This window comes from Piliocolobus tephrosceles, chromosome 2 (assembly GCF_002776525.5).
Source record: "Piliocolobus tephrosceles isolate RC106 chromosome 2, ASM277652v3, whole genome shotgun sequence".
NCBI classification, from domain to species: domain Eukaryota; kingdom Metazoa; phylum Chordata; class Mammalia; order Primates; family Cercopithecidae; genus Piliocolobus; species Piliocolobus tephrosceles.
This window is the reverse complement of record NC_045435.1, coordinates 57,959,113-57,984,456: the sequence shown is the minus strand read 5'-3', so window position 1 is coordinate 57,984,456 and position 25,344 is coordinate 57,959,113. Positions and strand designations below refer to the sequence as shown.

The following is a 25,344-nucleotide window of genomic DNA, read 5'->3' as shown; positions in this document are numbered from 1 at the left end:
AGGCCAAGGCCTGTGGAACACGAGGTCAGGAGTTCGAGACCAGCTTGGCCAACATGGTGAAACCCCGTCTCTACTAAAAATTAGCTGGGCGTGGTGGCAGACACCTGTAATCCCAGCCACTCGGGAGGCTGAGGCAGGAGAATAGCTTGAAACTGGAAGCCAGAGGTTGCAGTGAGCCCAGATCATGCCAGGGCACTCCAGCCTGGGCAACCAGAGTGAAACTCCGTCTCATAAACAAACAAAAACTACACATTTTCGCACTTTAAGGGCTCAAGGGTTGTATTCCCACTCCTTTGCTACTCTCTTTGCTCTTCTCCGCTCTAGAAAAAATTAATGAACTGACTCAAATCTAAGTTCTCCACTTTACAGCTGGGAAGCCTCCAGGCCAAGGACGCCAATGGTTACACAAACCAGGTAAGAAAATAAAATATGCCGAGTAATTTCATAGAACCAGAGGGCTTAGATTTCGAATGCGTGTGACTGTCAACTGTGGACTTAACCCTATGCAGAGATTAGAGTACAGAATAGTTAAACAAGAATAAAATAACATTTACCGAACAATCCGTCCTACCCTGGGTTGTTTTATTAACAGTCTCATTTTGAAAAGGAAGACAGCTGCCAGTTGTCCCAGATCGCACAGGCATACCGCGCAGATGGGCGTCTGAGCAGCTCAGGGCCAGCCAGAGGTGCGGTTAAGAGGCGCGCAATTAAACGAATGCGCTTCGGTTTCTTCAGGGTCCCCCCAAGGCTCCGCTTCACCCAGGCAGGCCTGGGCGGGCCGGCGAAACCGGCTCAGAGCTTAGCCTCACCATGGGGAGGGGCGAGGGAAGCCGGAAGCCCTTCGGTCCGGGCCCCGCCTCCGCCCTCGCCCTGCCGCGACTTCCCATTCACCGCCAGCCCATGTGCGTTGGCGACGTCACCGCGTTCACTGTCCCGGAAGTGCGCGTGGTGGCGACGGCGACCGCGGCAGTGGGGCCGGTAAGCGGGCTCGCGCCGCTCAGAGGGGCAGAGTTGGTGGCGTGGGTTGCCGCCCCTTCCTACCTGCTGTGGGCCAGGGGAGCCCCCGCCCCGGGTAGACGGGAGTAGGAAGTGGCCAGAGGCCTCCTCAGCACTGGGCATAAGAGCCCCGACGCGGAGGTCGTGTCCCCGCCACGTTTCTGGCGACCGCAGGCGCGGATTCCTTGGCTTCCCCCCAGCACTTTCCCCTCCGCGCGAACGGCCCCGAGACGCTTTTTCACTGGGCCTTGTCGTCAGCACCCGGCGTGGGGGCCGGACGCGCCTTTTCAGGGCCGGCGTCCCCAGAGCGTTTTCCTGAGTTGAGGCGGAGGTGCAGGGAAACTGAGTGGGTCTTTCTGCCCCACGTGGCCTGCTGGGAAGCGCAGCTCCTCCAGCCCGCTTCCGTGGAATGGAATGGTTTTTCTCTGCAAGTTTGCACCGGGGCCACTGGAGAGCTGCTGCTGCCTCCTTATGGGCAGAACCCCTGTATGGGGGGAACAAGGATGTGATAGGTACAAGGGAAGGCAGGGTGTGCTGGAAATCAGAGGAGATTGCAAGATGGCAGGAAAATAATGAGGAAAATGGCAGCAAAATTAATTAATTCATAGGAAAATACAATTCCTAGGCGCTATCCCAGGGTCATGAATTCTCGAGTGCAGGTGGGGAAGGAGGGTGATACTTGTGCCCAGTAATTTCATAGGACCGGAGGGCTTATGTGACACCTGTGACCATGACAAGTTCTGGAGTCCAGAAACTGGGATAGAGTTTCTAGAACCCCGCATCCTTCACATACTGACTGAAGCCCTGCTCTGGGGAGAGTGCCATTACAGTACCATGTGGCATGCGAGTGTAGTGGTAATGGTCCCCGACCAAACCGCCAAACCGAGGGTTAGACTGCTTATTCTCGCCGCCCAATAACGAGATGCAGATAAACTAGGAAAGAAGGGAGTTTTTTTCTGTAACCGGGTACAGGGAGAAGGCCTGGAAAATACCCCAGACCAACTCAGAATTACAAAGTTTTCCAGAGCTTATATACCTTCTAAGCTATATGTATATGTGTAAGTGTTGCATTCATCTAAAGACATAAGTGATTAATGAATTATCTATAAGATCTGCGTCCTGAAGACCTTCCTCGGGAGCCTTAGTAAATTTACTTAATCTAACTGGGTTCAGGTGCTGGGGTGATTAGCCTTATATTCTCTCCTGCTAAATCATGGAGGTTTGCGGAGTTCCCTCAGACCACTAGTAAACTTGTTTGTGGAGGCCTGGGGAGTTTCCTCGGATGCCCAGTGAAACTTGTTTAATTCTAAACAGATCCTGTTAAGAATTCCTTTGTGGCTGGGCGCAATGGCTCCTGCCTGTAATCCGAGCACTTTGGGAGGCCGAGGAGGGCAGATGACTTGAGGTCAGGAGTTCGAGGGCAGTCTGGCCAACATGATGAAACCCTGTCTGTACCCAGAAGTATAAAAAATTAGCCGGGTGTGGTGGCATGCGCCTGTAATCCTGGCTACTTGGGAGGCTGAGGCAGGAGAATCGCTTGAACCCAGGAGGCGGAGGTTGCAGTGAGCAGAGATCCTGCCATGGCACTCCAGGCTGGGCGACAGAGGAGACTCCATCCCCAAAAAAAAAAAAAAAGAATTCGTTTGTTATTTTATCATGCTTTCAAGGTCCAGGAAAGTCTTAGGCAAAACTCTTGCTGGGCTTTTGTTAGATTCCACCCTTGTTTAAGGGCACTGGCTAGCTCTTTCACCTTTTAATATGAAACTCAACCACTCAGTACTGAAACAGTTGTTATGGAGGCCTGCATTAGTTAGACCCCGCCTGCCACAGTAAGTGCTTCTGGAGAACAAAACCAGGTAGATACATATAGATCTAGTCTTAATCCCTCAAATTGACACCTTTTTCAGTTTTTTCATCTGAACAAGAGATGAGTTTCTGAGTTGATAAACATACAATGTGTCCCTTTATTTTCCTTCACTTTCCTTCACTTTTAATTTCATTGGTATGCCTGTGTGTTTGTCTTGTAGACGAGTAGCTGGTGACTGCCTCTCCAGATGCTGAGGTGCCTGTATCATTGGCACAGGCCAGTACTGAGCTGTAGGTGGAATAGGCTGTGCCTTCTGAAGCAGTATCTATTTACAATGAAGTTGCAGTCTCCCGAATTCCAGTCACTTTTCACAGAAGGATTGAAGAATCTGACAGGTGAGAGATGAGGATACCTTTTCCTGATCTGGAAACCTGTATAAATGGAGAAGTAGAGGGTTAACTTTTTAAGCCTACATTTGGATATTTTCATTGTTGTTTTAATTATTTTTTAAGAAAAAAAAAAAAAATAAGTAGAGGGTCTCTCTTTGTTGCCCAGGCTGGTCTCAAACTCCTGGGCTCAATCCTTGGCTTCCCAAAATGCTGGGATTACAGGTGTGAGCCATGGTGCCCAGTCTGTATGTTTTCATTGTTGGAAGAAAGGCTTGGCTGGGTGTACCCAGCCTGTAATCTCTTGGGGAGGCCAAGGTAGGAGGATTGTTTGAGCCCAGGAATTTGAGGCTGCAGTGAGCTATGATCATGCCACTCTAGCTTGGGCAACAGAGTGAGACCCTGTCTCAAAAAAAAAAAAAAAAAAGAAAGAAATATTAAAAGAAAAAAGAAAAGCTTACATATGGGTGATCCAAAAATACAGCTAAATCACTGGAAAAGGCAAGAAGTTGACTGCAATAAAAAGCATGGCTTTTCTGTATGCTGTGCTAAGTACTTTCCATACATTACAGGACTCGTCCTACTGACTTAATGAGTATGTACATTTTGACTTGTTATGTGGAAAAGGAAACAGATTCTTAGGCATGTGAAGTGTTTTGCCTGTGTTTCTGTAACTACTAACTAGAGAGCTGGGTTTCGAACTTATGCAGTCTGATTTACAGAGCCCAGCTTGTAACCACCAAGCTCTGTTTCCTTCCTAGGTATAAGTGCTTTCATGAGAACTGAAGGAAGAAGGAAATAGGAGTTACCTCCATTGTGCACGTTGCAAAACCTGTCTGGAAGGAGTATAGGAAATGGCTTTAGCTGAGCGCCTGACTTCAGTAGTTTCTTGCTGTTGCCACAGTTTTATTAGTATTGGTTCTTAATGTCATCTACTGATGTTGCTATAAAGCAGCCACACAGTAGCATTACAAAGCCTGTGGGAATTTTAGTAGCACCTTCATAAATATATTTAATAGTATATATAGAAATATGACCTAAACAGCACTGGCTATCTATTAGATTTACCTGGGGAGCTTTAAAACACATGCTGGGGTTCTACCTGCAGCCTACTGAATTAGAATCTCTGGGTGGGATGACCATCTATGTTTTTAATAAAAGCTCCACAAGTTAATTCTGATGCAAGAAGATAGACGAACCATTACTTTAACATGACTCACCTTATATTAGCTTATTCTCAAAGCTACTTTCCTGTTCTTGAAATTAGATGATGGCTTTTTAGGTAGGTGCCAGAGATAAATGGCCCAGAATATGTTGATTCTTTTAGGCAGACTTTAAGTAGAGGGCTTAAATGCAGATTTGGTTATGCCAATGCTTCACTATCTTTTTTAATTGGAGAGAGTGAAAATTACTAAAAATTCACTGTCCAACAGAAATTTATGAGCCCATATGTAATATAAACTTTTCTACTAACCACATTAAAAAGATAGAAATGGTAAAATAAATTTTAATAATTATTTTTAGTACATCTAATTTAATCCAATATATATAAGATACTATCAGTATGAATTTTGTATAAAAATTGTTCATGAGACCGGGCACAGTGGCTCCCACCTGTAATCCTAGCACTTTGGGAGGCTGGGGGCAGTGGCTCTAACCTGTAATCCCAGCACTTTTGAGTGGCTGGGGCAGGTGGATCAATTGAGCCCAGGAGTTTGAGACCAGCCTGGGCAACATGGTGAAACCCCATCTCTACTAAAAATAGGCAAGCATAGTGGTATGTGTCTGTAGTCCCTGCTACTTGGGAGGCTGAGGTGGGAGGATCACTGAAGCCTGGGAGGTGGGGGTTGCAGTAAGCCGAGATTGTGCCACTCCACTCCAGCCTGGGCGACACAGACCATGTCTCAAAAAAAAAAAAAAAAAAAAAAGTTATTAATGAGATATTTCATATTCTTACTTGGAAGTCTTTGAAATCTGGCATGCATTTAATACAGCACATCTGAATTCAGACTCACCACATTTTAAGTGCTCAGTAAGTACAAGTGGCTACTGTTTGAATAGTGCAGATTTTGAAGCTCTGATTTTGGGTTGAGTTGAAGCTTTTTTCTTTCTGTGTATGCCCTTCACAGCCCCCAATTTTTCAACTTCAATTGCAAGAGGCCTCTTGGAAGGAGTAGTAGTAATTAACTCTTGATGGCCTAACTCAGGTCATTCTGCATTTTTTGGAAATAAGGTTCTAGATATTGATTACTATAGTTTCTTGAACATCATTTTAACAAGTGTGTTTGACTTTTGAACTGGATTTTCTCCACCCTGAGAAATGAGGTCCTAAGGAAGTTAGAGCCTAAGTGGTATGGTAAGGTAGAGGTGGTGGTTGCTTTCAGAGTCCTGTCCTTGAAGGACTAGCAAATGAGAACACGGATATATTCTAAAGTTGACTTTTTCTAGGCTACTGGAGAAGTGGCAAGAATGGAATCTTCTAGTGCAACGATCAACAAGTTAGAATGTCAAAGACTTGGGTGCCCTGGTAAAATGTAATGTTCTGTATAAAAACAAAATGTACAAAAACACACAGCCTTTGTGATGGCTGCTGTATAGTGATATTTGGAGTTTAAATCCTGTACCAATTTTCAAATCTTAATAGCTGCTTTGCCATGTGTAAAATTAGTTTTCAGTATGTAAGAATGTGAGAGACTAGAATAGCATATTATTGTCATATCATAAGGGTTTTATAATTTGTCAGGTTATTTTATGTATCTTTCTTTTTGCTTCAGGACAATCACATGCTAGTGGTATATAAGATTATTTCTCAGCTGGCTGCAGTAGCTCATGCCTGTAATCCCAGCACTTTGGGAGGCTGAGGTGGGAGAATTGCTTGAGCCCAGGAGTTAGAGACCAGCCTGAGCAACATAGTGAAATCCCATCTGTACAAAAATAATAATAATAAATTTAGCCAGTTATGGTGATGCACACCTGTAGTCCCAGCTACTCAGGAGGCTGAGGCAGGGGGTTCCTTGAACTTGGAGTCGAGGCTCTACAGTGAGCTGTGACAGTGCCACTACATTCCAGCCTGGATGACAGTGAGACCCTCTCTCAAAAAGAAAAGATTATTTTTCTGTCCTAGAGATGAGGCTGAAGTTCCCAATGCGGATGATTTTTGCCTGAGCTAACAGCACTAATAGATGAGCAAGGACTTGTTTGGTCTGTTGGCTGTTGTCTATAGGGGGTGATAGTGCTCAGTGTTATGTGATGTCAGAAGGCCATCATATTAAAATTTAGCACAATAGGAACAACTGTTCACTCTCTTGAAGTCCGGAACTCTTAGAACAGATGGTCTGTTTCCCTGTAGTAATGCTTACATCATGTCTTCCCACTCATAGCTCCCACTCACTGTCCCTTACCCCACCCCAGCCTCCAGTTGTCAAAATTCAAAGCTGTTAAGGGAAGAAGTTCATGAAAATTTAATTAAAAGTTAACATTAAAAAGAGGTGACAATTATAAAAGTTTTCTGACATTAATGTATGGTCTTTTGAATTGCTAATAAGAATAATTAACAATCGCTTTCTATCAGATGTGGCATTTGGAGCAAATAAACACAGTTTAGGGATGATGGGAGTCTGCATTTCTTGACTTTTAGGCTTAAGTTTGCAGTTAAATTTGGTTGCATTAGGTGTTGTTTTCACTGAATTATTTCATTGAACGTAGCTTGCAAAGTCTTTTGAAATGTTGACTGCATCCCTGTTTCTGTAAGATTGAAGATATCAGTAACAGGAATAAATACATCTTTAAGGTTGATAGTCCCTGCTGTTTTAGGCCAATGTGAAATTATGCTTTTCTTATAATTTTTATGACTGCTCTTTCATATAGACAGATAAATATGCCTTGATATGTCTTTCTCAATTGTCTTAAATGTTATTTTGAAAATCCTGAATGGCAAGTTTTTTGGAATGGTTTAATAACATAGGGCTGATCAAAATGGTGAATATATTACTTTGAGTTCTGGATCTCTTTGTAATGCAGTTAACTTACTAACTTTGAACTTACCGTTTTATTTTAGTAAAGCCAGCATGAGAATCCTAAATCAGTAGTTATCTATGTAAATTAAGCCTTGACCTTCTTCATTCCATTATTTATAGTAGGTTCAAATGAATGTAAAACTTGCCCTTTATTTGCTTGAATTTCAGAACAGCTACTTGATACTGTTTTAAGAAAACTTAAAAAATCCCAATACTTTCCAGTGAAGTCATTCTTTTTTTTATAGCTAGAATATCCTAATTCAGCTTAATTATGAGCCAAATTGGCATAAAGATGAATAAGATTGGTTTTCTACCTTGAGAAGTGGGGAGACAAAGACATAAAACAGGTAATTTTAATATAATTGGTATGTATAAAGATACGCTGTACTAGTCTCTTAGAAGAAATTCACCTAACCTCACCTTAAGGTGAGACTTCCTAAAGTGAATCACAACAGATAAGTAAGAGTGAGCTCGATCAATGTTTTCCAACTGGGTAGTTACCTCTTAGTGGGCCATGAAGTCAATTTAGTGGTCATAACCTGTATTTAAAAAAAAGAAAGAATAGAATAGATTGCATGGTATGAAGGGCAGGTTTTCTTTTATGATACTTTTGTTTGCCATGTAGACATACAAATTTCAGTGACTGCTGTGTGAATGTCTTAGCGTGGGTTATGGGCCAAGAAGTGTGACAGCCAGCCACTGAGCTAGCGTAAATTGGGGAGGTGTTTCAGCGAAGTGACTCACACAAGCAAAATTATGGAGGAAAACTACGGGGAGAGTTTGGCATAGACAGCTGGTGCAGGCAAAGTGTGATGCAAAGTTTAGCAAGAGATGAGACAAATAGGTCATGGAAGCCTTTGGATATAGCACTGAGGAATTTGGGTACTGTGTTGTGGGTAGTTAGAAGGAGAAGTTAATGCGTAGCATAATTAACCTGGTGTTTTGGGTACTATGTTGTGAGTAGTTAGGAGGAGCAGTTAATGCATAGCGTAATTAAGCTAGTGTTTTAGATCCCCAGGTCTGGATGGTGGACGCTGGATTTAAGGGATGCGATGTGGTCCTGGAAGTGGGCCTTGATGGGAAATGTGGCATTAGGGGAATATGAGCACTTCCTCTTGGGGAGAGCTTGTGGAAAAGATATCCTTAATTAAGTTAAGAGGGTAGAGAGAGGGAGCATTTGTTTTTTTTTTTTCTTTTAATTATACTTTAAGTTCTAGGGTACATGTGCACAACGTGCAGGTTTGTTACATATGTATACATATGCTTTGTTGGTGTGCTGCACCCATTAACTTGTCATTTACCTTAGGTATATTTCCTAATGCTATCCCTCCCCACTCGCCTCTCCCCACAATAGGCCCCATTGTGTCATGTTCCCCTTCCTGTGTCCAAGTGATCTCATTCTTCAGTTCCCACCTATGAGTGAGAACATGTGGTGTTTGGTTTTCTGTTCTTGCGGTAGTTTGCTGAGAATGATGGTTTTTCCAGCTGCATCCATGCCCCTACAAAGGACACAAATTCATCCTCTTTTATGGCTGCATAGTATTCCATGGTGTATATGTGCCACATTTTCTTAATCCAGTCTGCCACTGATGGACATTTGGGTTGATTCCAAGTCTTTGCTATTGTGAATAGTGCCACAGTAAACATATGTGTGCATGTGTCTTTATAGCAGCATGACTTATAATCCTTTGGGTATATCCCCAGTAATGGGATGGGTGGGTCAAATGGTATTTCTAGTTCTAGATCCTTGAGGAATCGCCACACTGTTTTCCACAATGGTTGAACTAGTTTACAGTCCCACCAACAGTGTAAAAGTGTTCCTATTTCTCCACATCCTCTCCAGCACCTGTTGTTTCCTGATTTTTTAATGATTGCCATTCTAACTGGTGTGAGATGGTATCTCATTGTGGTTTTGATTTGCATTTCTCTGATGGTGAGTGATGAGCATTTTTTCATGTGTCTGTTGGCTGTATGAATGTCTTCTTTTGAGAAATGTCTGTTCATATCCTTTGCCCGCTTTTTGATGGGGTTGTTTGTTTTTTTCTTGTAAATGTGATTGAGTTCTTTATAGGTTCTGGATATTAGCCCTTGTCAGATGAGTAGATTGCAAAAATTTTCTCCCATTCTGTAGGTTGCCTGTTCACTCTGATGGTAGTTTCTTTTGCTGTGCAGAAGGTCTTTAGTTTAATTAGATCCCATTTGTCAATTTTGGCTTTTGTTGCTGTTGCTTTCGGTGTTTTAGACATGAAATCCTTACCCATGCCTATGTCCTGAATGGTATTACCTAGGTTTTCTTCTAGGGTTTTTATGGTATTAGGTCTAACATTTAAGTCTCTAATCCATCTTGAATTAATTTTTGTATAAAGAGTAAGGAAAGGATCCAGTTTCAGCTTTCTACTTATGGCTAGCCCATTTTCCCAGCACCATTTATTAAATAGGAATCCTTTCCGCATTTCTTGTTTTTGTCAGCTTTGTCAAAGATCAGATGGCTGTAGATGTGTGGTATTATTTCTGAGGACTCGGTTCTGTTCCATTGGTCTATATCTCTCTTTTGGTACCAGTACCATGCTGTTTTGGTTACTGTAGCCTTGTAGTATAGTTTGAAGTCAGGTAGCGTGATGCCTCCAGATTTGTTCTTTTGGCTTAGGATTGTCTTGGCAATGCGGAGTCTTTTTTGGTTCCATATGAACTTTAAAGCAGTTTTTTCCAATTCTGTGAAGAAAGTCATTGGTAGCTTAATGGGGATGGCATTGAATATATAAATTACCTTGGGCAGTGTGGCCATTTTCACAATGTTGATTCTTCCTATCCGTGAGCATGGTATGTTCTTCCGTTTGTTTGTGTCCTCTTTTATTTCACTGAGCAATGGTTTGTAGTTCTCCTTGAAGGGGTCCTTTACATCCCTTGTAAGTTGGATTCCTAGGTATTTGATTCTCTTTGAAGCTATCTTGAATGGGAGTTCATTCATGATTTGGCTCTCTGTCTGTTACTGGTGTATAAGAATGCTTGTGATTTTTGCACATTGATTTTGTATCCTGAGACTTTGCTGAAGTTTCTTATCAGCTTAAGGAGATTTGGGGCTGAGACAATGGAGTTTTCTAAATATACAATCATGTCATCAGCAAACAGGGACAATTTGACTTCTTTTCCTAACTGAATACCCTTGATTTCTTTCTCTTGCCTGATTGCCCTAGCCAGAACTTCCAACACTGTGTTGAATAGGAGTGGTGAAACTGTCTTGTGCCAGTTTTCAAAGGGAATGCTTCCAGTTTTTGCCCATTCAGTATGATATTGGCTGTGGGTTTGTCATAAATAGCTCTTATTATTTTCAGATACGTTCCATCAATACCAAATTTATTGAGAGTTTTTAGCATGAAGGGCTGTTGAATTTTGTCAAAGGTCTTTTCTGCATCTGTTGAGATAATCGTGTGGTTTTTGTCTTTGGTTCTGTTTATATGCAGGATTATGTTTATTGCTTTGCGTATGTTGTGTTGCATCCCAGGGATGAAGCCCACTTGATCATGGTGGATAAGCTTTTTGATGTGCTGCTGGATTCGGTTTGCCAGTATTTTATTGAGGATTTTTGCATCGATGTTCATCAGGGATATTGGTCTAAAATTCTCTGTTTTTGTTATATCTCTGTCAGACTTTGGTATCAGGATGATGTTGGCCTCGTAAAATGAGTTAGGGAGGATTCCCTGTTTTTCTGTTGATTGGAATAGTTTCAGAAGGAATGGTACCAACTCCTCCTTGTACCTCTGGTAGAATTTGGCTGTGAATCTGTCTGGTCCTGGACTTTTTTTGGTTGGTAGGCTATTATTGCCTCAATTTCAGAGCCTGCTATTGGTCTATTCAGGGATTCAGCTTCTTCCTGGTTTAGTCTTGGGAGAGTGTAAGTGTCCAGGAAAGTATCCATTTCTTCTAGGTTTTCTAGTTTATTTGTGTAGAGGTGTTTATAGTATTCTCTGATGGTAGTTTGTATTTCTGTGGGGTCGGTGGTGATATCCCCTTTATCATTTTTTTATTGCATCTATTTGATTCTTCTCTCTTTTCTTCTTTATTAGTCTTGCTAGCAGTCTATCAATTTTGTTGATCTTTTCAAAAAAACAGCTCCTTGATTCATTGATTTTTTTTTTTTTGGAGGGTTTTTTGTGTCTCTATCTCCCTCAGTTCTGCTCTGATCTTAGTTATTTCTTGCCTTCTGCTAGCTTTTGAATGTGTTTGCTCTTGCTTCTCCAGTTCTTTTAATTGTGATGGTAGGGTGTCAATTTTAGATCTTTCCTGCTTTCTCTTGTGGGCATTTAGTGCTATAAATTTCCCTCTACGCACTGCTTTAAATGTGTCCCAGAGATTCTGGTATGTTGTATCTTTGTCGTCATTGGTTTCAAAGAACATCTTTATTTCTGCCTTCATTTCGTTATATACTCAGTAGTCATTCAGGAGGAGGTTGTTCAGTTTCTATGTAGTTGAGCGGTTTTGATTGAGTTTTTTAGTCCTGAGTTCTAGCTTAATTGCACTGTGGTCTGGGAGACAGTTTGTTATAATTTCTGTTCTTTTACATTTGCTGAGGAGTGCTTTACTTCCAACTATGTGGTCTTATTTTGGAATAAGTGTGATGTGGTGCTGAGAAGAATGCATATTCTGTTGATTTGGGGGTGGAGAGTTCTGTAGATGTCTATTAGGTCCGCTTGGTGCAGAGATGAGTTCAATTCCTGGATATCCTTGTTAACTTTCTGTCTCGTTGATCTGTCTAATGTTGACAGTGGGGTGTTAAAGTCTCCCATTATTATTGTATGGGAGTCTAAGTCTCTTTGTAAGTCTCTAAGGACTTGCTTTATGAATCTGGGTGCTCCTGTATTGGGTGCATATATATTTAGGATAGTTAGCTCTTCCTGATGAATTGATCCCTTTACCATTATGTAATGGCCTTCTTTGTCTCTTTTGATCTTTGATGGTTTAAAGTCTGTTTTATCAGAGACTAGGATTGCAACCCCTGCTTTTTTTTGTTCTCCATTTGCTTGGTAGATCTTCTTCCATCCCTTTATTTTGAAACTTTGTGTGTCTCTGCATGTGAGATGGGTCTCCTGTATACAGCAAACTGGTGGGTCTTGACTCTTTATCCAGTTTGCCAGTCTGTGTCTTTTAATTGGAGCATTTAGTCCATTTACATTTAAGGCTAATACTGTTATGTGTGAACTTGATCCTGTCATTATGATATTAGCTGGTTGTTTTGCATGCTAGTTGATGCAGTTTATTCCTAGCATCGATGGACTTTACATTTTGACATGTTTTTGCAATGGCTGGTACCTGTTGTTCCTTTCCATGTTTAGTGCTTCCTTCAGGATCTCTTGTAGGGCAGGCCTGGTGGTGACAAAATCTCTAAGCATTTGCTTGTCTGTAAAGGATTTTATTTCTTCTTCACTTATGAAACTTAGTTTGGCTGGATATGAAATTCTGGGTTGAAAATTCTTTTAAGAATGTTGAATATTGGCCCCCACTCTCTTCTGGCTTGGAGAGTTTCTGCTGAGAGATCTGTTGTTAGTCTGATGGGCTTCCCTTTGTGTGTAACCCGACCTTTCTCTCTGGCTACCCTTAACATTTTTTCCTTCATTTCAACTTTGGTGAATCTGGCAGTTATGTGTCTTGGAGTTGCTCTTCTCAAAGAGTATCTTTGTGGCGTTCTCTGTATTTCCTGAATTTGGATGTTGACCTGCCTTACTAGGTTGGGAAAGTTCTCCTGGATGATATCCTGCAGAGTGTTTTCCAACTTGGTTCCATTTTCCCCGTCACTTTCAGGCACACCAATCAGACGTAGATTTGGTCTTTTCACATAATCCCATACTTCTTGGAGGCTTTGTTCATTTCTTTTTACTCTTTTTTCTCCATACTTCTCTTCTCACTTCATTTCATTCATTTGATCTTCAATCGCTGATACTCTTTCTTCCAGTTGATCCAGTCGGTTACTGAAGCTTGTGCATTTGTCACATATTTCTCGTGTTATGGTTTTCATCTCTATCGGTTCTTTTAAGGTCTTCTCTGCATTGATTATTCTAGTTATCCATTCATCTATTCTTTTTTCAAGGTTTTTAGTTTCTTTGCGCTGGTTACGTAGTTCCTCCTTTAGCTCTGAGAAGTTTGATCGACTGAAGCCTTCTTCTCTCAACTCAACAAAGTCATTCTTCGTCCAGCTTTGTTCCGTTGCTGGTGATGAGCTATGTTCCTTTGGAGGGGGAGATGCGCTCTGATTTTTTGAATTTCCAGCTTTTCTGCACTGCTTTTTCCCCATCTTTGTGGTTTTATTTGCCTTTGGTCTTTGATGATGGTGACGTACTGATGGGGTTTTGGTGTGGGTGTCCTTTCTGTTTGTTAGTTTTCCTTCTGACAGTCAGGACCCTCAGCTGTAGGTCTGTTGGAGTTTGCTTGAGGTCTACTCCAGATGCTGTTTGCTGGGGTATCAGCAGCAGAGGCTGCAGAAGATAGAATATTGCTGCACAGCGAGTGTTGCTGTCTGATTCTTGCTCTGGAAGCTTCGTCTCAGGGGTGTACTCTGCCGTGTGAGGTGTGAGGTGTCGGTCTGCACCTCAGTTGAAAATGCAGAAATCACCCATCTTTTGTGTCGCTCACGCTGGGAGCTGGAGTCTGGAGCTGTTCCTATTTGGCCATCTTGCGCACGCCCCCACATTTGTTATTTTTAAGCAAATCATTTTAAGGAGTCTACAGAGAATGGGGCTGAAAGATGTGGGAAGAATAGGTAGAAGAGGAGTGTGGGCAGGATAGAGAACAGAAGACGTTGAGGTAGGGACGGAGGATTATGTTCTGAGTTGTGATTAGAGGTGCTGGAACTTTGATGTATGATGAGTTTATTTGAACACTCGTGTCACTGCCCACTAGCCAAAGACCAACAGGGACACAGGTTGGGTTGTTACTCCTGACAGTGAGGAGCAACACGCTGAGTGGGGAGTAGCATGCTGACCCTGGAGAACCCAGAGGTATACTCAGTAAGAGGGCTTTAGAAATGACTTCTTATAGGAGTTGGGCTTGTATTGGGTCATTTTGGAGAGCATTTAAGGTAGTAGAGCTTTGCAGTGGGTTAGATGCTCTTAGGAAGCAGAAGTAATTCTCTGATTGGGTGTCTTAATAATGCTTTCCTAGAAGTTGAGTACAGTTGTGAGACTAAACCTAATTGGTAAGGCACAGTCACTGTTACCAACTATTGTAGGGTGTATCATGGACAGTGTTCATGTTTTGTGTATGTTTAGGTGATTACAGAGTTGTCTTGATCGATCCATCATGGCACAGAATGGGCTTGTCTGATGTTGATGTTTTGTGAAATTGTTTCTGTTCCACAGGACCCAGGACCTAATATTGTGACAGGCCAGCTCCTGGATGCCATTCCCACTAGGTTCCATGTGGGCATATGGATATAGTTATAGTGGATTTTGCCTTATCCTGTACATATAGAGGAGTCAGCTATATGCTTGCTTATAGTTGTTCAGTGTCCAAACGGTTCTACCTAGAGCACAGATAGGAGTTGATTTTAGAATTATATACAGATCATTTCTTGAAGGACTTTTAGCTATAACCATTTATCATAAGTGGTATAGACTAATGTTGTCTGATAGTTTGATGCATGAACATCCTGCTCAACATCTATTTATACACACAGAGAAATAGAAGAACATGTTACCATTTCTAAAGTATGCACATAAATGGGGAAAAGAAAGTAGAATTGTTTGATTTGCTTTTTTCTTTTCTTTCTTTTTTTTTTTTTTTTTTTGAGATAAGGTCTTGCTCTGTCACCCAGGCTGGAGTGCAGTGGCATGATCGTAGCTCACCGCAGCCTTGAACTCCAGGGCTCAAGCCATCCTCCCACCTCAGCCTCCCAAGTAGCTGGGACTACAGGTGTGCACCATTGAACCTGGCTATTTTTTTTTTTTTTTTTTTTGTAGAGTTAGAGTTTTTGCTGTTTGCCCAGGCTGATCTTGAGCTCCTGGGGTCAAGTGATCTTTTCGCCTCAGCCTTCCAAAGTATCAGGATTACAGGTGTGAGCCACTGCGCCTGACCTGCTTTCGTCTTTAGTAATACTTCAAATTTATATTGATCACTTTGAGGCATTGTGGAATTCTGAATTATCTTCTGAATAAACAAAGGAAAATTCTGCAAGTTCCCTGTTTCCCGTTGGTCCTCAGAGGCACTCTCCTGAAGACAAATCTGTTTACTTCTTTGGGCCTTGTTCTCATTTTTCATAAGAAAAGCCTCAGTTAAATGAATCTCTGCTGTTCCAACTAGATGGAAAAGTCTCGTACTTTGTGGTTAAACACATTGAAATAAAGAACTTGGAAATAAAAATCTTTTTTTCTCTTATCTCAGAATTATTTGTCAAAGAGAATCACGAATTAAGAATAGCAGGAGGAGCAGTGAGGGATTTGTTAAATGGAGTAAAGCCTCAGGATGTAGATTTTGCCACTACTGCTACCCCTACTCAAATGAAAGAGATGTTTCAGTCGGCTGGGATTCGGATGATAAACAACAAAGGAGAAAAGCACGGAACAATTACTGCCAGGGTGAGTCAAAAGTTTGACAGTTAATTACATTGGTTTTTTGGTAATTTTTTAAAACTTAATAATTTTCTCTAGTTAAAAGCAAATAACGAAAAGCCTAATAAAAAAAGTCAGTCTCTTCTACCCCTGTCTGAAACCCTGCAGTCCTCTGTTCTTACAGTCATGTTTAATTTTTATGTTATTTCTCCATTTCTAAAAAGACCTTTTTAGACTACGTGTTTGTATACTACGGTGTTTACTTTTTAGTTTTTACTATCTCAGTTTTAAGATGTGTTATGTATTGACTTTCCATGAGGGAAGATGATTTAGCTTTCTTACCACACCCTTCTCAACAACAAGCACATATAATTCTACTTCTATCTTCCTAGTATATTTATATCATAATTTTTGGTTAAGTCAGTATTCAGGGTTCATGTTTATGACTCTGTATTGTTTACAGCCAGATTGTGGAGTATATTGTATTACATTTCTTCTATTGGCATGGTTTTTAATTTTCCTGCAGTTAATAGCATTTTTCTTTTACATAGCTTTCCATGTACCACAAATTTATTCCTGCACTCTGCCAGAGCTGTAGAGTTCCTCTCAAAAGATTTAAACACATTACATCAAGTTTCAGTTGGGTTTTTGAGAAACATCTTACCTGGTGCTGTCTTCCTGCTCCAATATGGACTTTTAGGAATTTCCTTGGCCTCTCTATTTTGTTAGATCTCCTGTTTCCTGGGTCCCATGTGCTGTTCTCTCTTGGCTTAAGCCCTCATTTTAATAATCCAATACCTGAGGAAGCCTTACACATCTGAAAGTGTTTTTATTTTACCTCCACACTGGTTTGATAGTTATGGTTATAGAATTCTAGACTGGGAATAATTTTTACTCAGAAATTTAAAGGTATTGTTTTCTAGCTTCCAGTACTGCCACTAAATCTAGTTCCATTTAGTTTTCTCTTTTGTTTAAAAACCTGATTGCCACTATTGCCTTTTGGAAGTCTTTCTGATCTTTTTATGTCTAATGTTTTTAATTTAAAGATGATATAACTTGTTTTGGATTTTTCACTTATTGTGCAGGGCACTTAGTGGGTCTTCTTATGTTTCTTTCATAATTTCATCCCTTTTGTTAAATGTTTTTTCCTTTGGAAACTCCTATTATTTGGATGCTGGATTGCTGGGACTGACCTTCTAGTTTTATCTTTTGTCTTTATTTTACATTCTCCTGTCTTTTACTTTCTATGAGAGTGCCTTAACTTCGTCTCCCAGTCATTGTATGATACTAGCAAGTTCTGTGGTCTTGTAGAATTTCAAGAGGTCTTTCTTAGTATATTTCCTTGGAAAGCTTCCCGTTCATGTTTCAGATACAAGATCTTTTCTTTCTCTTAGGATATCTACTATAGTTATTTTGCAATGTCTTTGTTTCCTCTGAGTTTTTTCTTTCATGTTGGCTTTCTTTAAATGTGGGTATTCTTTGGCTCTGCCTTTATATTTGGGTGATGCTCTATACTTGAGGGCTTTATTGTAGTTTTGCATGGGAAGTGTCAGCCAGTTGGGACTCCCAGTGTAAGTCTCAGTAGGAGTTTTCATTAGGAGAAATCAGAGAAGAATACTCCAGTATTATGCCAGAGAATGAGCCTGATTGTTAGCATCTTGAAACCAAGTAGGGAAAGGGATGAGGGTCATGTTAATTTTCACTTTAATTTTGTTTTCATTATGATGCTTCATTCCCATGAGCATCTGTGCCTGGTGCAACAAGTTCTGATTATTTTTGGTTCAACCTTTCTAGAGGGTCAATCCCTGGTTTCGGCCTCGTTAAGGGATTCATTCTAGGTGGGTCTGATTATTTCTTAAAATGAGTTTCAGACAGTTTTCCTGTTTCAAACCTTACCTTATTCTTTGCCTTCAGAGATACTTGTGCCTCAAATTCTTGAGTTCTGGAATTCTATAGTGAGAGATAGATGTAGCTTGTATCTAGAGAAGAGTATGTGTGAAATTGAGAGAAATCTACAACAGACTTCTGGTGCTCATTAATGGCTTTCACTTCCTAAATGAAGACATTCTTAACTTTTGGCACATAAAACACTTTATTCTCTACTCCTAAATGCTAATTAATGCTGTCTGTCAAATATACTTTCTCTTTTACATATATTCCTCTTTCTCCACCATGCCTTTGGTCATCTTTTTTCTTCATTTGAAATTTTCCTACCACACCTGCATGTACAAACCCTGCTGCTTTTTCAAGGCTTGGCACAGATGCCACCCTATCACAAAGTTACACAGCTTCCCCAGCTGGAGATAGTCTGTCTTCCTATGATAGAGGTAACTCTTTATTTTAATTTATTTCTTTCTCTTTTGAGACAGGGTCTCACTCTGTTACACAGGCTGGAGTGCACAGTGTGATCTCAGCTCACTGCAGCCTCTGCCTCCCGGGCTCTAGCGATCCTCCCACCTCAGCCTCCCAGGTAGCTAGGACCACAGGCATGCACCACCACACCTGGCTGGTTTTTTTGGTATGTTTGGTAGAGACGGGGTTTCACCATCTTGCGCAGGCTGGTCTTGAACTCCTGAGCTCAAGTCATCCACTTGCCTTGGCCTCCAAAATGCTGGGATTACAGGCATGAGCCACCACCCCTGGCCTTTATTTTAATTTCCCTGGGAATTATCAGTAAGGGAGTTGCAGGATCTGTTAACTGTACTTTCTGTTTATCAGTCTTTTGCTCAGTGGCATATGTTTCATAAATTGACATTCACCTCTTTGCAAACAGGAGCTATTAAAAGTATTTCAGATAATAGCTTGATTTGAAATTGAAGAACATTTTTGAGGGTTTCTCCACATCACCTGGCAGAGGTGACATGTTTTTGTGTTAAACTCATCTTTTTTAATCATGATCGGTATTTAAAAAAAAAAAATCAGTCTTTGGATCTGTTTTTGAATGACGTGGATATCTTTCTGTTTCAATGTTTAGATATGGTAGTTGATGTGAAAAAGACTGTAACTGTCAGGGCTTATAGTACCATCTCTATAAAGACAAAAACTTGTTTTTTTTCAATTCAGCAGTATGGAAACCTAATTTTAATGACAACAAAAACCCCATGTATTTAATTGCAGCTTCATGAAGAAAATTTTGAGATTACTACACTACGGATTGATGTCACCACTGATGGAAGACATGCTGAGGTAGAATTTACAACTGACTGGCAGAAAGATGCAGAACGCAGAGATCTCACTATAAATTCTATGTTTTTAGGTAATACTTGCAGATAAAACCATGTTTTGAGTCTATCAGAATGCCTTCTTTTCAAGTAAAACCTACATTCTGGAAACGTTATTCAACTTCAGAATTCGCGTTAATTTCTTCTAAGAGATGGTTTAGCAGATCGCGTAAAAGAATAGACTCTGGGCCAGGTGCGGTGGCTCAACGCCTGTAATCCCAGCACTTTGGGAGGCTGAGGCGGGCAGATCATGAGGTCAGGAGATTGAGACTGTCCTGGTTAACATGGTGAAACCCCGTCTCTACTAAAACTACAAAAAATTAGCCGGGCGTGGTGGCGGGAGCCTGTAGTGCCAGCTACTCGGGAGGCTGAGGCAGGAGAATAGCATGAACCTGGGAGGTGGAGCTTGCAGTGATCTGAGATCACACCACTGCACTCCAGCCTGGGTGACAGAGCGAGACTCCGTCTCAAAAAAAAAAGGAACAGACTCTGGAGCCAAAATCCCTGGGGTGAAATTCTGACTCCATCACCCACTAGCCACAAAACAAAAACGTTAATTAATATTGGCTTCCTTTGTACAGCTGTTGTGAGGTTTAAGAGTTAATAATTGTAAATGCTTAGAACAGTGCCTGACACATGTACACATTCAGTCAGTGCTAACTTCTTAACTGCATCTGAACAACATTAACATTTCAGGGAAGGAAAATGCACACACGGTACATGTACACACTCCACACACACACACCCAGGATCATTCTTTTTCCTTTGCACTACCTTTCATGCATGTGTATTCACTCTTCTGCTTCCCTGGAAAACAATGGTGAATGACTTCAGCACCTTTTTTTACTGCTGAGCCTACACACAACCTCAGATTCATTTTTAGCATTGTTTTCTAGCAATCATCAATAATCAGAGTCGGTATGTAAGATGAAACCTATTTATTTCAGCTTAACTTTTATGTTTAATGAAAGCACTGGGAATTATATGGGGGTAGATATGAATTAGGTTAGTGTTTTGATACGTTACTGATGCATCATATGTTGTACTTTAAAGTTAAGACAAGCCCTTTATGTTTAAGATTTTGGATTAAAAAATGATGAAACATCTGCTATTCATAACCTAGTTTGTAGCAACAATAATGGTAAAAGGATGAAGTAATAGGATTTGCTTCATGCATGGTTGGGCAAGAAGTTTATAAGCTAAGGTGGGATCTCTTGCTGATTACAGTAATGGCAGATACAATTTCTAGGGTACCTACTGGGTTCTAGGTACAACACTGGGTACCTCATATACTTTATTTCATTAAACTCTCAGAAAAACTTGAGACTGAGAGATACTAAGTAACTTAGTTTAAGTCACAGAGAACCATTATTTTGGCTTGTTTCCAAAGTCTAGGCAATATATGACCATAGAGAGCCCAATTGGTGCGTTTTCTCTCAATTAATGTAGTCAGAGCTCCAGGTATTTATTTATTCTCATATTTACTCATAGAAGAAACTGCTCCAAGTAGTGCAATATAGAGAGTCTTGTCTAACTGACTTATCATAAGCATACTGAAAGAAACTAACATTCTTTTTCAGTGTCCTAGTTTATAAAATAAAAGCTGTTCTTATTGGAACTATCATTTTCTGACATTTACTGAACCCTCATAACGTACCAGGCACTGTTCTAAGCACATTATATACAATCTCCTGACAACCCTGCGAAGCAGATACTGCTATTTAACCGATGGTAACTTGCCCAAAGTTGCACAGTTTGTAAAGTGTAGGATCGGAATTCCAACTCAGGCAGCGTGACTCCAGAGGTCACATTCTTAACCACTACATTATTCCCTGCAACTCAGCTGTATTTCATATTTTTATTTACTGTATTTTAAAAGGATGATATTCAGAGCAAAACAGAATACACACCAATATGATACTAACTAAGCTTTGTGTAGTTTTCTATCCTGGCTTTTTCCAAGCCTTATTGGATCAAGCATTCATAGTTCTGGCATTTATGGTTGGTTACTTTGCTTCCCAAACCCTTATTTTTGCTTTCATCATATTCCTGTGATTTTTTTCCTACAAATTTTGATCTTGCCTTTAGGTTCCCCAGGGAGAGTTACAAGTCTCTTCATTAGGAGAAATAACACTGAGATGGATATACCATATTTGCTACTTTGTTATCATATTTTTGTCTGTTTATTTATGTATTTTTTTATCTTCATTTTCTTTAATGTCTTTCTGAATCTGGAGCCTTCGAAATTTGTCATATACGTCAAGATGGTTCCCTTTTAAAAGTTACTATGCATATAAAACTATTAAGAGCTTGGGAAGAGTTAAGCATTAAAGTGTGAACTTACCAATATACTGTTGCTTTTCGGATAATCAAAGAGCATTCAAGTTCAAACACAACCAAGAGGTATTTTTGATAAGTAGTTGTCAGTGCCTCTTTTCTGTAATGCTACAGAGTGAAGTATCTCATAGGATCACTGACCTCCCCATTTGGTTAGCTGAATGGTATCTGTGTTTCAGCTCTCAATTCCTTTTTCTTTTTCTTAAGTTTCCATGGTAACCAACTGTCTTAGTTTGTCTGAGCTTGAAATATTTCCTCGGATGTGTGATTTTCAGCTTTAAAACTAGGAAAGTCTCAGGCAAACCAGTATGAAGTGGTCACTCTACTAATTAATACTTAAGGTTTTATGTACATATATATAAAATTATTTTATGTCGCTTTTTCTTTTTTGGTTCGACATATGAGAACATTTGTTTATTACCATTTTTGTGAATGGCTAATAGATTAACATGGTTCAAAATTCACAAAGTTTTAAAGGCTCTGTAGTGACGTCTCCTGATCTATAACGAACAGGACTGCCCGTTTTTACCACACCCTTGCTAACACTATTATCAAATGTTTGCATCATTGCCGATCTGAAAAATGCTATCTCGAAAATGTGTATTTACTGGCCGGGCATGGTGGCTTATGTCTGTAACCCTAGCACCCTGGGAGGCTGAGGCAGGCGGATCACTTGATGTCAGGAGTTCGAGACCAGCCTGGCCCATATCCCAAAACCTTGTCTCTACTAAAAATACAAAAATCAGCTGTGTGTAGTGGCAGGTCTACTTGGGAGGCTGAAGCAGGAGAATCACCTGAACCTGGGAGGCTGCAGTGAGCTGAGATTGCACCAACTGCACTCCAGCCAGGGTGACAAAGTGAGAATCCGCCTCAAAGAACAAAAAATGGATTTATGACTAAGGTTGAAAATCTTCATTATTAAAGAGATTTCTATATTTCCTTTATATGTAGCCTATTTTTCTATTTATGTGGCCTTTTTATTTAGAATAATTTTTATATATTATGGAAATTAGCCATGTTTTTTTATATGGGCTTACGTATATTTTTCCAAAAATGTCACTTATGACTTTCTGTGCGACAGTAGTTTCTGCCATACAGGCATTTTTGATTTTTTATGTCATTCAATTATTTCTTTGAAAATCCTGTTGTTTTGTGTTTTGTTTTCTGTTTCCTTGCTAAGTAGAGTTTGAAAGATCTTCCCCATTCCAAGATTATGAAATATTTTCGTTTCTTCTGTTAATCCTGTTATGTATTTTTTCCATTTTATTTTGGCTATTGTTTATTTTCCCACATTGTGAAAATTAGCTTGTTTGATGTCTTGTTGGCTCCACTCCACCTCATACAAATTTTGCATATTTCTTGTTTAGGTTATTCTTGAATTACCTTTTTAGTTGCAATTGTAAATGCAACTAAACAGACTAAAAGACTGCCTTTTATTGTCTTCCATTTGATAGCTGATATATATGAATACCTATGTGTTTTAATAACTCTTCACCCTGCTGAATTTTTACTGTTTATGATAGTGTTTAGCTGATTTTCTTGTGTTTTCAAATTCTTATTTGCCAACAGTGATTTTTCTCTCTTCTAATGAATAGGTTTTGATGGCACTTTATTTGACTACTTTAATGGTTATGAAGATTTAAAAAATAAGAAAGTTAGATTTGTTGGACATGCTAAACAGAGAATACAAGAGGATTATCTTAGAATTTTAAGATACTTCAGGTAAGAATTTTAAAAAATAAAAAGTGATAGTTTTAATATAATCACTAGAGTATAACACTGGTCATATGAAACCCACAGCAGGTCAGTGTACAAAATGGTGACATCCCCGATGTCTGTCTCCAGTGGAGACCTAGCATCCTATGCTTTATGAGTGAAAATTACTTAGCTACTTCATATTGTATTTTCATTCCCAGAATGCACATATACTTTATGTGATCTTTCCTGTAATTCTGGTTTAAGTCATTTTTTTAAATGCCCATTTTTCTTTTTGATTGATATTTCCTCCATTGATCCATTAGTTACACAGATGTTTGAATGCTTACCACAGGTCAATCCCTGTGTTAGGTGTATTAAACATGGTAATGAATGAGTGGAAGTGTTTGCCTTCATACAGCTTACGGTTTTAGGTGGTCGTGGAAATCGGGTGATGGTTCACAACAAAATGATTTTGCTGAAAAGAAATACCTGTTATATGATTAAAAATATCGAAGTATAAAGACATACTCAAAACTTGGATGGGCCAGGTGTGGTGGCTCACGCCTGTAATCCCAGCACTTTGGGAGGCTGAGGCAGGTTGATCATGAGATCAGGAGATTGAGACCATCCTGGCTAACACGGTGAAACCCAGTCTCTACTAAAAATACAAAGAATTAGCCGGGCGTGGTGGCAGGCACCTGTATACCCAGTTACTCGGGAGGCTGACGCAGGAGAATGGCATGAACCCGGGAGGCGGAGCTTGCAGTGAGCCGAGATTGCGCCACTGCACTCCAGCCTGGGCGACAGCAAGACTGCATCTCAAAAAAAAGAGAAAAACTTGGATAAAGTTGGTAAATATGAAATGCACGATTAGTTTTGTGAGTAGCAGTGATTTTTAAATGTCACACACTAACCTTTTTTAAAAACTATCCGAATTGGCTAGTTGATGTCAAGTAATATTCATTTTTCACTGGTTGGGAATGCTCTCAGAATATTCTATAACAGATCATGGATATTTTGTCAATAAATGTAGTTTCTTTAAACTTGAGTATCTGTAGTCTCTCCTAAAAATAATAGAACATAGATTAAGATTTAGCTGTATTTGGATTACTAATCCAAATTTAGCATTAATTTACTTATTTAGCATTACTTTGGACCACTGATGGAGGGTGTTCATTAGAATTTTAAGGATATGAGTGGTAAAACGCATGTACGTTAGGGCTTCCAGTGCCAAGATTCCATGAAATATACTCCAGGGTGTGCAACTAGATTAGTCATATTTGAAGGTTGTCATTGAAAGTATTAATGTGTACAGACAGGCAAGTTTTGAGGAATTAAGACTACTCTGTTAAGGCACTGCAGTCTTGTTTTGGTTTGCTCCCTTTACAAGAATGCTATTTTTTGTCATCTATTGCAAGTGCCAATTCAGAAATTGCATTTGATGACCATTCTGAACGTCTTAAGTCAATGATTTGGAAGTGAGGTTGAGACCTTGAGGTTCTAGTTCTTGCTAACCTCAGAAAGGCTACTTATACTTTATTAGACGTAGGGTTTTCTTATCTGGGAAAAGAAAGAGGAGGTGGAGAAATGACCAGTTGCTTTCTAAGGTCCCTTCTGGACCTAACTAATTCTATGTTGTTTTCATTAAGTAGATGTATGGGATAGTATCAATAAAAATGAAAAACAGATTTTTCTTGTGACATGCCAATATAGAGATAATACCCTGTGAAGATTTTGTCTTGTAGGTTTTATGGGAGAATTGTAGACAAACCTGGTGACCACGATGCTGAGACTTTGGAAGCAATTGCAGAAAATGCAAAAGGCTTGGCTGGAATATCAGGAGAGAGGATTTGGGTGGAACTGAAAAAAATTCTTGTTGGTAACCATGTAAATCATTTGATTCACCTTATCTATGATCTTGATGTGGCTCCTTATATAGGTGAGAGCAAGTTATAAAGTATTTGAATTTTTGGCACTGAAATATCTGGTTTCAAATTTCATAAGGAAAAAATGTTTGACTTATTTGGTTGAATTCTTGATGAAGAAATGGAGTATTTTAAAATAAGACAAAGTTTGGGTTATGGGGTGGGTACGTTTTGTCGTGAGTAGGGAACAGCTCAAAGACAGCCTGTGGTGCTTGTAGAGTAGTCTCGAGTCAGATCTAGGTTTGAAGGAAGCTCAGCCCCTTATCTAGTCTTTGCAACTTGGGTTAGTTTCTAACCCAAAAAAGGGGTTTAAAAGTAATATACCGTCTGTCTAAAAGAAAAGCTAAATGATTCAGTGAGTTAATACATGTAAAGCTCTTTTAGAAGAGTAACTTGTACACAGAAATTGTTCAGTAAATGT

General features: G+C 40.0%; 1 protein-coding gene across 6 annotated transcripts in view; it reads left to right on the top strand.

Annotated features, from left to right (window-relative positions):
• Window positions 1–25,344, top strand: part of TRNT1 (tRNA nucleotidyl transferase 1) — a 53,251-nt gene that overhangs the window by 21,463 nt on the left and 6,444 nt on the right. For 3 of the 6 annotated variants that reach the window (XR_002732987.1, XM_023218596.1, XM_023218593.1), the window contains exons 1-6: window positions 872–978; window positions 3,024–3,198; window positions 15,576–15,769; window positions 18,860–18,998; window positions 22,896–23,022; window positions 24,744–24,937. Coding sequence is in view for 5 of the 6 variants with exons in the window: in XM_023218596.1 (XP_023074364.1) it covers window positions 3,051–3,198; window positions 15,576–15,769; window positions 18,860–18,998; window positions 22,896–23,022; window positions 24,744–24,937 (802 nt within the window). In the remaining variant the exon portion in view is untranslated. Of the gene's footprint in view, window positions 1–369; window positions 415–871; window positions 979–1,010; window positions 1,509–3,023; window positions 3,199–15,575; window positions 15,770–18,859; window positions 18,999–22,895; window positions 23,023–24,743; window positions 24,938–25,344 lie in introns of those variants that run through there. The other 3 variants (XM_023218594.3, XM_023218595.2, XM_023218598.2) reach the window with 2 other exon arrangements.